The following is a 12,000-nucleotide window of genomic DNA, read 5'->3' on the forward strand; positions in this document are numbered from 1 at the left end:
CTCTTGCTCTTTAAGTTCTTATGCCTGTGGACTAAGGGTTATAGGACCAGAAGGGTGAGAAGGTTGAAGAGCAAAAAAAGGGGATGAAAGAAAGGAGGACTGAGTGATAAGAAAAAAAGAAAGATAGAGAAAGGAGAGGGGGTGGGTATAAGGAATATTGACAAAAAGAAGAGAGGCACAGAAAGAGGGAGACAGGGCAATATAGGTGTACAGTAGGGTACTTTGACACAACCTTAAAAAAACCCCACCTTCTGGGGGTGCCCAGTTGCGTGGTTCCCTTGAGGTCAGCAGCTCTTTGCTAACCTGATCAGACACAGTACCCCACCTCCACCAAGTAGAGAGGAAAGACAAAAATGCTATAAATCAAACCAAAAGAAGCAAACAGAAAACTTGACGGGGATAAAATTGGGTGAAAAACCAAATTATATCGGTAGAAACACTAGCAAAAATGAAGTTGAAGTTATTAAAAAAGGCAGCAATGGGAAATTATAATTAAACTAGGAAAATTGAGAAAGAAAAAGGGATCTGTGTGGAAAAGATTGAAATTAAAAAAACAAAAGAACATCAGCAACGTCAAAATAAACAAACAAAAAAAACAACCAAACCAGAAAAAAAAAAAAGAAGAAAAAAATACACAACCAAAAACAAAGCAGTTTGTATATGTTATTGAATATTGTCTGGGCAACACGTGGTCTTCTGGGGTATGAGATGTTAGTCACAGTTCTGATACGACTGGAGGCTGCTGATTTCTCAAACCCCAGCAGGTAGACACCCTAAATCTCTCTTCAGCCTACTTAAAAGGCACTTTGAACTTGTAAACTTGCTGAGCAGAAGCTTTCCCAGCTTTCTCGCTGGAATCGCTGCTGAAGTGGCTATGCACTTACTCAGTGTGCCAAAACCGATCTCACTCTGCCCCTGAGGGTTAGGGCTGCAAGGCGGCTCAGACCCCACCCTTAGGCTACTTGGTTGCTGGGTTACCAGCTCCCACCCGTTTCTAGCTCTGCGACCCTGAGGGCAGAGCTTGCCGGGGCGATCACTGACAATGGATCCGTGTGACCCACCGCCAAACACTATCAGCTCCGTCTGGCTCAGCGGCTCAGACTGGGGCCCTAGACAACGGCCAAAGTTCTCCGCACTCCCGCTCAGGCCTTCCCCAAGGCAGTTCAACTCAGTGCCAAGTCCAAGGACATCAAAACAGTTCACAGGTAAGGCCTTTCTGGTTTGCAGTCTCGCTGCTACTGAACTTACAGTTGTGGGCGGGTTTAGACGGATTGAACACACGCGACCACTTGCCGGCTTTCCACTGTTTTAGTCCTCCTCTTGGGGTCCAGAAGTCTCTCGCTGACTCCCTGTATTTTCATAGGAGTGATGATAGGCAGTTCCCACCAGCCAGAGATGCCTGGAGTCCTATCTCCCCAGACTCACGGTGCCCAGATGCAAGGAAGCTGTTACTCGGCTGCCATCTTGCTCCGCACCTCTTCTTTTTTTATAAGCCACTTATAAAGTTCCCATTAGTCGATTCACACATTAAATAATAAATGGATTAATCCATTCATGAGGGTACAGCCCCCATGATCCAGTCACTTTTTAGAGGCCCCACCTCTCTATACTGCCAAGTGCGGATTGAATTTCAACATGAGTTTTAGAAGGGACTCTTAAACCATAGCAATAGGGAAGATCAAGAAAGATTCAATAATTGGAAAAGCAACTTCGAAGACAGCGTAGAGTTTGAGAGAGTATGGATTGCACATTGTGTTTAAAAAGTCTCACATGTGGTAGATACGCAGCACATCAAAAATCGGGGGCATGTAAAGTCATAGCTGAATTAGGAGATTGTTTCTGACAGGCATGTTCAGAAATCACATACCACGACTGTAACAATGAATGACGTCCCCAAATCCCACCATGTGTGAAAAACAAGAAAATGACTGAACACAGCACTGTCAGGCAACTCACCCTCTATGAAGATCCTATTCCAGTAGGTTTTTCCAACTTGATTGCCTCCGAGAAACACCAGGTTGGAGAGGATCAGCATGGAGGTAGAGCAGGATGCCAGGGCAGCATGGAATCGGCGGCGAACTCTTGGGGCGAGGTACCGGGCCTACCAGGAAAGGGGCAAAAAGGCATCTCATCATGGGCATCAAAAAGTCAGGCTCAGACGTCAGGTCGCTCTTTCTGTCACCAGCCCAGGATGCACCCCAGACCCCCAAGCTTGAGCCAGGCCTTTACTTAAACAGTTCTCAAAATGTCTATTCCTGCAACACATTCACTCAGGTCTAAGGAAAGCAGTGACATATCTCGCGTTGTTTCTTCCTTTTGCCAAAACAGGCTTCTTTCTGAGGTGTCTAATATGAGTACTGAAACTAGTTAGGATTTATACACCCTCCAAACCCAGGAAGTCTCCACTTGTTTTCTGCATGTAAACCTAAATGTGCAAGACTCTCAAACTGCTCTCTGCAATGAGCGGCATGCACAGCTTCATGGAAAGAGGTCATAGGGAATTGCCAGGCCAGTTAACTTGACGCTGGGAAGCCAGCCCTACGAACCTGACAGACTATTAAGAGGCATCTCCTAACAAGGGTGCAGCACAATCCGCTCGAGCCGTGCCCATTGCTGGAATCAGACCCTAGACTCCACGCCCCACCCAGCGCACAGCAACACTCAAGAATGGCAGTGTCGCGGGGCGCTGAGACTCAAGGCTGGAGACACGGAGTGCAGTAATCACAGTGAGAGTTCTGCTCACCCCTTCCAGCTCTTCATTATACTTTCTTTCCCTTTTCCCGCAGGGATTTCATAAAGCAAACAAAGCCTTTATTCCTCAGCACTGCCCACTCTGGTGGCCCCTCCTGAGTGAAGTCACTGTGCTGTGTCCTTTAGCACTGTGTGTTCAGAATGCAAACCGGACACAGCCCCACAGCCAGACACGCAGGCCCCAGGATTCTGACAAATATCTTAGCCTAATCCAATGATATAGAAAGGAGAGAGAACAAAGGGTCTGGAGATAGTTTCTGAATGGCCCCTGGACCCCTAACTTCTCTGGGGTTACGCGCATCAGCTGTGTTCCAGCTGCAGCTAGAGTTCTGAATGACTCCATGGCAGCAGCCAGTGCAATTCAGGGTGACTCTTCTGTGGGAGGCTTATTTATTTTGGACGGCCCTCCTGTGGCTGCTCTGTAGCCGTGTTTGGCGGCCTCTTGACTGAAGGAAGCACTCCTGACCCCTCCTTCTCTGTCCCTCGGGTCAGCCCTGGGGTCTGCCCTGTACGCTCACATCTGGCTGCTCCACGTATCTGCCCCCCATCCCAGTTCCTCCAGCATTACTTTATGTTTTAACTACCGCCCGATGGTGGCCTTGTCATGGATGAGCTGCGCAGTGGACACGACTGGGGTGTGTGCTTTCATGTTTATTCTGGAAAGCTCTCCCGTGACACAGACATGTCCCTGCTTCAAGGCCACCAGGCAAGATGACCTCTAGTCTCCCCCTTTTCTATGATCCACAAGCTTGTACAGGAGGAAACCGTCTGGCTAGACCTCGTACAACATAACTACGTGGTGTCAAACTGGTCTTGAGAGAGAAATGGGGGCAACGAAGGCTCATTACTCAATACTCTTTACCTCTGAGAATGGGGACCATTAGTCTACCAGTTTCTGCACTCTGCTTTAGAAGCAGAGGAGAAATTGTCTGGGTATTACTGACTCAATTAGCAGTAACTACAGAAGCAGGGGGGAAAGGGGGGACAAAATCCAGAATAATAAATCAAGAAAATGTAAATTGTCATAACTGACATAAATGGGTCAAAATAATTTTCTCCAAGTACAAGGGCTCCTGATACAGGATTAATTTCTAAGGGCCCAGTGAGTCAGGCACTCTTCTCCTCTCCGCTCCAGCTCAGCCAGTCACACCCTTTGTGTGATTACAAAGGCCCCATGTGATCTCTCCTTTATTAACATCAACTACAGAAAGAGCACATGGCTTAGTTAAGCCCAAAGTCGTTCTCCATTTATGGACAGTGATCACAAGTATTAAACAATCAACAGAGAGAAACAGAGAAGAGTCTCTTTCCATGGGGTTGGCAGGGCTGTGTGCTGTCACCTGGTACAGCGGAAAGGGCCAGTTGGCTTGGCCTCCTCTTTGTAGCCCCCAGGCCCTGGCTCCTGCACGTCTGTCTCCCTTTGATTCTGTGATGTCCCCAGTATTTCTCCCAGCTCTGTGAATCAATTCATTCCTATTTCCACTTAGGGAAAGAAAAAAATCAAACACCAATTGTGAAGGACTTATCTCAGAGATAGGAAGGGGGGGGGCATTTATAATCTGGAGGGACTGACTACAATTCAAGTTTAGAAATAGTGTATTTTTTTTTAAATAAGCAGAATAAGCAGGAATATTAAAGGCACAGGCTGTTAGACTCAACAAACTAAAAAGAGTTAAAGGCAAAACCAAAATGCCCACAGGCAATTCTTGATTATCCTCCAGGGTTAGTGGGTGGGAGACAAAAGAGATGATCTAGAAAACCCAAAAACCTAATTTTAACTAATAGCCTCATGCTCTGACAAAACCAGCCTTGCCAATAAGCATCAAAATGAACAGAGCATGGCTCCTTCCCATCACGAATCTGTGGGAGGACAGCATCGTGGGACACGAGGAAGGACACCAAGGGCCTGTCTGGATAATCCCCAGAAGGAGGCTAACTAGCAGCAAAGGGGAGGTGACCCACTCCTCCTCTTCAGCTTCCCAGCACAGTTGTGACATTATACGTCTCACCAGCTGGCCTCAGCCACTGGCTCATAGGACCTGTAGAGGTAAGAACCACACTTAGGGATCCCTGGAGGAAAAATGCCACATGAGCAAGGCAGGAGGGTATATTCCCCTGAGCCAGCCAACTCTGGCTGGCCAACCTAAATCTGGCTTTCAGAATTTCTAGGGCCACAGGGCCGATGTCCCCACTTTATTTTTTTTTCTTAATTAAATCATAGCTGTGTACATAGATATGATCATGGGGCATCATACACTAGCTTCATAAGCTATAACCCAGATGTCCCCACTTTAAATGCTCTGTTTCTTTTTTTTTTTTTTTGGCAGGGGCTGGGTTTGAACCCACCACCTCTGGCATATGGGACCAGCGCCCTACTCCTTGAGCCACAGGCGCCGCCCTAAATGCTCTGTTTCTTTCACACACTCTCACCCGCAGCCCTGGAGCAACTGATCCTGGCTCCTTCACATGCAGCCCACCCACCCCACAGCCTGGGGACTCAAAAACCCCCTTGGCAAGAGGACTCATTGAGGGACTGTTAACCAAATGGGAAAACAGCAGAGTACAGCTATCAGGTCTGATCAGATAAGGCAGTAATCTACAAATAGAAAAAAGAGCTCTGGGCCAGGCGGGGTGGCTCACGCCTATAATCCTAGCACTCTGGCAGGCTGAGAAGGGAGGATGGCTTGAGCTCAGGAGTTTGAGCAGAGCAAGAGTGAGACCCTGTCTCTACTAAAAGTAGAAAAATCAGCCAGGCATGACAGTGGAAGCCTGTAACCCCAGATACGAGGGAGGCTGAGGCAAGAGGATGTCAGTTGAGCCCATGAGTTTAAGTTGCTGTGACCTATGATGACAACACTGCACTCTAGCCTGGGTGACAGATTCTGTCTCAAAAAAAAAACAAAACAAAAACAGAACCCCCATCCCCCCAAAGAAACCCCCCACAAAATACAAAGCTCTGGTCTTGTCCTGGTCTCTTCCTAGAAGATGAGCAAGTTTGTGGCAATCTGACATCCTGGCAGAAAAAACCTTGAAGTGACACCATCTCCCAGGGGCCAAAGTTTCTGGACATTTTTGTTGTTTAAATGTCTAAGAGGCAATGTGGCATGTAGTGGGCAGAAGCCAGCAATAGTAAACTGTCCTGCCCCAAAGGTCAATGGTACCCTACTGAAAAAGGGTGAACTATTCTCTTCCATGTTTGTTACAGAGCAGAGTTCCTGCTTGAGTTATGGGGGCATTGTGAGTAATGCCAAAAACGTGTTCTCTTTCCTTTGGAGCCTAGAAAAGTGCATCTCAGGCAGGGAATGTGTTCCCAGCCAGCACCCGGGGGCCAGCCTCTTCCACCCATTCCCATCACCTGGCACAAATTTGAGAGTGAGGTGAGTCTCCTGTGCCCCAGCCACAGATATACAAGGTGTAGCCACCAGTTCCAACCTCCCTCACCCCAACACCTCTGAAACTCAGAGGAAAGAAGAACGGGAGGGTAGGCGAGTTAGAAAGAATCACTGTGTTTCTTGGCAGGGGTGACCAGCTCTCCCCATGGTCTCTGACTCATATGACAGAGGGGTGGGCTGGGGCAGGTTCCCCTGTGTGAATGCCAACATAGCCCACTCTTCAGGTCTATAGGCCTGGGTGTAGCAAGCCCTCCCAGAACACCCACAATGCAGGCAGACCTCTAATTCTCCTGCCTGAGTAGCCATTTCTGATCCAAGAAACAGAGATGGGATGTAGGGATGTTGCAACACTTGGCAGCAGCTTGAAATTTCCCTCTAAGATACTGAGGCCCAAAGGTGAAGGATGCAGCCCAACACAATGAACCCTTATTTTTCCGTTTTGACACCCAGTGCAAGTCTATCAACCAGTCCTTAGAGCTGAACCAAAGTTCTGTCAGCCTAGTCAGTGACAGCAGGTTTGTCACACCTGCTGTGAAGTGTGTATGGCTCCTTATGTTTATTCATATCTCCATGGCAACTCCTCCATCTTTTCCAGTCAACATCCCATGCCTGGAAAGTCCAGGACTGGCTGGGGCAAAAAGCCGGGGCTAGGAGTTGTGGACCATGGAATCTGGGTCAACAGTGAAGCTGGGAACACACATGGGGAAGGGAAGCAGATGGTGTGGGGGAGCTGGAGGCTGCTGGGCCCGTGGGCCCTGTACTTGTCCACACAGGGCTGTGTGTGGGGCGGAGACAGGAGGTGGGCACAGGCTGCACAGCTGGGGGAGCAGATGGCCAGAGCAATGGCTGCTGGGGACTGTGACAAAGGCTTGGCAAGTGGGACCTGATGCTGCCTATTTTTAAGTGGGGGAGAAGCTAAAAACAGAAACTGGGTGGGTTTGAGCAGCTGGACACTGTTCTTTCATATAATCACTGAAGTTTTTCATTTTCTAATAAAAACGCTAACCAGAGGGTAAGAGAGGATGAACTAGGCAATGGGAAGAGAGGAAGTTGGTGGAACCAGGGAGAGAAATGATGGGCAGACAGCCCACTGGTCATGAAGATGAGACCAATGACAACAAAAGAAACAATTGAGAAAGAGGATGGTCAGAACAAAACACTCAAGGTCAAGAGGACTCAGAGTCCAAAGTTATTCCAGGACTCTGTCCCATCTCCATACCAACCCATGGAACATTTTTCTCTTTGCTCACCTTTTCAAAACACATTGGCCATTTTCAGAAAGAAGTCTTTTTTACCAGTTTCCCCCTCTCCCAAGGGCTTACAAGGTTCCTGAAGGATGGGGCAGGGCTGACTCTTCATTATGCATCACCTGAGACCCAGGCATACTCTGCATGAGCTCGGTAATTATCCCATACCCATCTCTCTCTTTGCCCTAAATAAGTTACAGAATCTCCTTAGTGTTCCATCTCATCCTATATCCAAGCCACATGAATACATGAGGACGCTCAGAAAACAACAACTCCTTCCTTATTTTAAGTGTGTAGAGCTTTAAACAGCATCTGGTCAATGCAATTACATTTTCCAATCCCTGTTTGCACGCAGATCTAAGCAATGTAATCTCCTGAGGGAGAATCAAATAGTTACCACAACAAAACCAAAGCCTTTGCTAAACTGGACATGTTACCTGCTTCGTGGTTTAGATGTCCAGTTCAGTTAAAAACTGTGGAGGCCACAATTTAGCATCTAAATTCAGCTAGTATATGAAGGAATTTCAGAGCACTTTCAAATAACTAAGAAAGCCACAGGCTCCTGGTCTAGACAAAGAATTTAAGCCATGTTTTAGGTGCCTGGGATCCTGCTAAAGTTCTGGAACAACCCACAGTACTGACTCACCCTGAGTTCTTACTTTTCCACTGCCATGGTGCCACCTCCAGTCTGTCCACCTCTGCTCTGGATTTTGCAGAAGCCTGTTTTAACTGACATGACATCCTTCGGCCTTTCCTCCTCCTGTTTATCAAGCATATGATGTCTCTACACTGAAAAATACTTTGATGTTTCTTCACTGCTTACAGACTAAAATCCAAAATAGGAAGGTTCTCTGAATTACTCCGACTTCATTTTGCAGGTTAAACTCCCACCATTCTTCACCAACATCACAGCTCTACTCACTGTTCCGCAAGTGTGGTACACACTTCTGCACCTCTGTGCCTCTGCACAGGCTGTTCTCTCTACCAGAATGTGTCCTCCTCATTCTTCCTCCAAGCCCGAGCTCAGTGTCAGCTCAGGAGAACAGCAGCTTTGGAGCAGCCCAACGTGGGTTCAGGATCTGACTTTCCATTTGTTATCTGTTGCCCAGGACGTGCTGAGGCTCTTTATCTACCCAGTTCCCAGTTGGTATTTGATCCATGTAGGTCACCCTAATCCTGGCAGAGTCAATCACCCATTTTCTGCATTCCTATGACTTATGGGATAATAAGTAAACATTGATAGATAGGTACTGTTGATGAAGAAAAAAATTCACTATGTGAGTTTTACCCATATTGTAAAGTAGATATTCATATTTTACAAATGAAAAGCTAGAAGAGCAGAGAGATGAAGGAACTGATCCCAGGTTATATACCAGTAAGTCCAACGCAGGGATTCACATTTATTTCTCTAACTCCATATCTTCATGCCCCTTACTACATCACATGACTTCCTGTCTGAGTGACAGTGTAGATTCTCTTCTCTAGACTGTAACCTTCACGATCTTTGTCTCTTGAGACAAAGTGCCAGATGCAAGTGGATTTTCAAGAAATGTTGTTTGGCAAATACTTCCCACTGCTAAGGATGGCTGGGAGATACCCCCCGACCCCCCTGCCCCCCCAGCATTAATTTCAGGAGCTCAGTGTTTTCAAGCACATGTGGATTACAGTGACACTGGAACTTTAAAAAGTAGTCAGAATCCACAGTTAAACAGTAGGCAATTTAGTGTATCTCCCCAGAAAGTGATACCTAACCAACCAGGGGAAAGAAAATAAAATATCTCAACAAAAATTAATAGACCCTGGTTGAGGGGATTGGAGAGATGTTAGTAGGTCAAAAGATTCAATTTCAGCTGGTTAGGAGGAATAAATTGAAAAAAACTATATTATACAATATGGTGACTATAGTTAATAACAATATATGGTATTCTTGAAAAAGCATTAAGAGAGGACATTTTAAGTGCTGTCATCACATAAAATAATAAGCATGGAAGGTTAATAAATATGCTAATTAGCTCTATTTTGCCATTCTACAAGGCATACATATTTTCAAATGTCTTACACAATAAACATATACAACTTTTATGTGTCAAACAATTTTTAAAGAAAAAATTAATAGGCTAAGCATCCAAATTGGAAAGAGAAAAATAAAATTATTTCTGTTCACAGGTAACTTTTTTATGAAGAAAACTCTAAAGATTGTCAAATGTATCTGTTAAAATGCATAATTTCAGCAAAGCTGGAAGATACAAAATCAATGTGCAAAAATCGGTTGTATTTCTATATATCAACAAAGAATAACTGTAAAGGCAATTAAGAAAATAACTATTTATAGCGGCATCAAAAAGAATAAAAAAATCTAAGAATAAACTTATCCAAGGAAGCAAAAGATCTGTATACTGAAACTACAAAACATTGTTTAACAATTATGTAAATAAATAGACATCCCTTGTTCATAGACTGGAAGAATTAATATCTATCTACAGATTCAGTATGATCTCTATCAAAATCTAACGACATTCTTTACAAAAATAGAAAAACCCATCCTAAAATTTGTATGGACTCTCAAGCGACTCGGAATAGCCAAAATAATCTTGAAAAGGAACCAAGTTGAAAGATGCAAACTTCCTGATTTCAAAACTTACTACAAAGCTACAATAATCAAAACGGGGTACTGTAGCTACGTAGACCTATGGAATAGAACAGAGAGCCCCCCAATTAATGCTTGTATATGGTTAAATGATTTTCAACAAGGGTGGCAAGAACATTTAATGAGGACTGAACTGTCTTTTAAATACATAGTTCTGGAAAAACTGGATATCCACATGCAGAAGAATGAAATTAGACTCGTACTTTATACCACATATAACAATTACCTCAAAATGGTTTAAAGAAGAATTAAAACTATAAAACTCTTAAAAGATAACAGAGGAAAAACATGACATTGGAGTTAGCAATGATTTCTAGGATATGACACCAAAATCATAGGACAAAAGTAAAAATAGATAAACTGGACTTAAAATTAAAAACTTTGGTACATCAAAGGACACTACCCACAGAGTATAAGGGCAACCCAAGAATGGGAGAAAATATCTGCAATCACATATCAATAAGGGATTAACATCCAGAATGTATAAATAACTCCTATAATTCATAATAAACAACCCACTAAAGAACTTGAACCATTATCCAAAGAAGGTATACAAATGATTAATAAGATATACAAATGATTAATGAAAAAATGCTCAATATCACTAATCATGGGAAAATACAAATCAAAAGCATGAGCTATCCCTTCCCATCATCAAAGATGGCTATAATATAAAAGCAGATAATAACAAGTGTGGACGAGGCTATGGTAAAATTGGAACACTTGTGCATTACTGGTGAGAATGGATTATAAAATGGTGCAGCCACTGTGGAAAACAGTAAAAGCAGTTCCTCAAAAAATTAAACAAAAAATTACCATATGCTCCAGCAATTCCACTTCTAAGTATACTATGTATACCCAAAAGAACTGAAGCAGGAACTTGAACAGATATTTGCATACCAATGTATACAGCAGCATTATTCCCAAAAGGCAAAAGGTCTATCAGCAGATGAATGGATAAATACATGTGACGTATACACATAAGGAAGTGTGCCTTCAAAATAAATGTGCCTTCAAAAGGAAGGAGATTCTGACAAATGCTACAACATGGATGAATAGAGATAGCATTACGCTTAGTGAAAGAAGCAGACACTAAAGGACAAATACTGTATGATTCCTCTTATATGAGATACTTAGAATAGTCAAATTCAAAAAGATAGGAAGTAAAACAGTGGTTACCTGAGAGTGGAAGGAGGAGGTAATGACGGGTTATTGTTTAACAGGTAGAGTTTCAGCTGTAATGATAAAATAGTTCTGGAGATTGATGGTGGTGATGGTTACACAATAATGTCAACTTAATGCTGCTGAATTGTATACTTAAATATGGTTAAAATAGTAAATTATATGCTATATATATTTTACACAATGAAGAAATGAATAGGCTTTGTCTAACAGATACATAGAACACAGAAGAGATGCAATTTTCAAACACCTGTGGACTGTAATCAAACTGAACATGTACTAAGCCAAGAAAGGAGCTTAACTATACGATAACAAGTCATCATGAAGGCTATGCTCACTTACAACACTGCAATAAAAAAAAAGAACAAAAATGTATAAGAATTAACATGCCTTAAATTTTTTTTTTGAAATTTCAAATTAATAAGAGTACTAACCTTTAGGTTACACTGTTTTCATTTCTAAGGTAAAGTTCAAGTTGTAGTTGAGCCCTTCACCCAGGGGGCATGCTGAACATCCTCAGCTGTGCACATTAGGTGAGATCCCTCTTATGGCCCTCTCTTCTCTACCTGCTCTCTTCCTCCTCTTTCCTCCCCCTTGCTAGACTATATTTGTGCTTTATCAATTCATGCGGGCATGTAGTTGTTTATATATTGATTTCAAGTTAGTATTGAGAATGACGAATTTTTTTTTCCATTCTTAAGATACTTTACCAATAAGAATGTGTTTCAGCTCCATCCAGGTAAACATAAAAGACAAAAAGTCTCCATCGTTCCTTATGGCT

At 43.6% G+C, this 12,000-nt stretch overlaps 1 protein-coding gene across 1 annotated transcript in view; it reads right to left on the minus strand.

Annotated features, from left to right (window-relative positions):
- Positions 1-12,000, minus strand: part of HHAT (hedgehog acyltransferase) — a 387,319-nt gene that overhangs the window by 63,110 nt on the left and 312,209 nt on the right. The window contains exon 10 of the mRNA XM_053607789.1: positions 1,957-2,101. Within this exon, the coding sequence (XP_053463764.1) occupies positions 1,957-2,101 (145 nt within the window). The remainder of the gene's footprint in view (positions 1-1,956; positions 2,102-12,000) is intronic.

Source organism: Nycticebus coucang, chromosome 10, assembly GCF_027406575.1.
Source record: "Nycticebus coucang isolate mNycCou1 chromosome 10, mNycCou1.pri, whole genome shotgun sequence".
In the NCBI taxonomy this organism is placed as follows: Eukaryota; Metazoa; Chordata; class Mammalia; order Primates; family Lorisidae; genus Nycticebus; species Nycticebus coucang.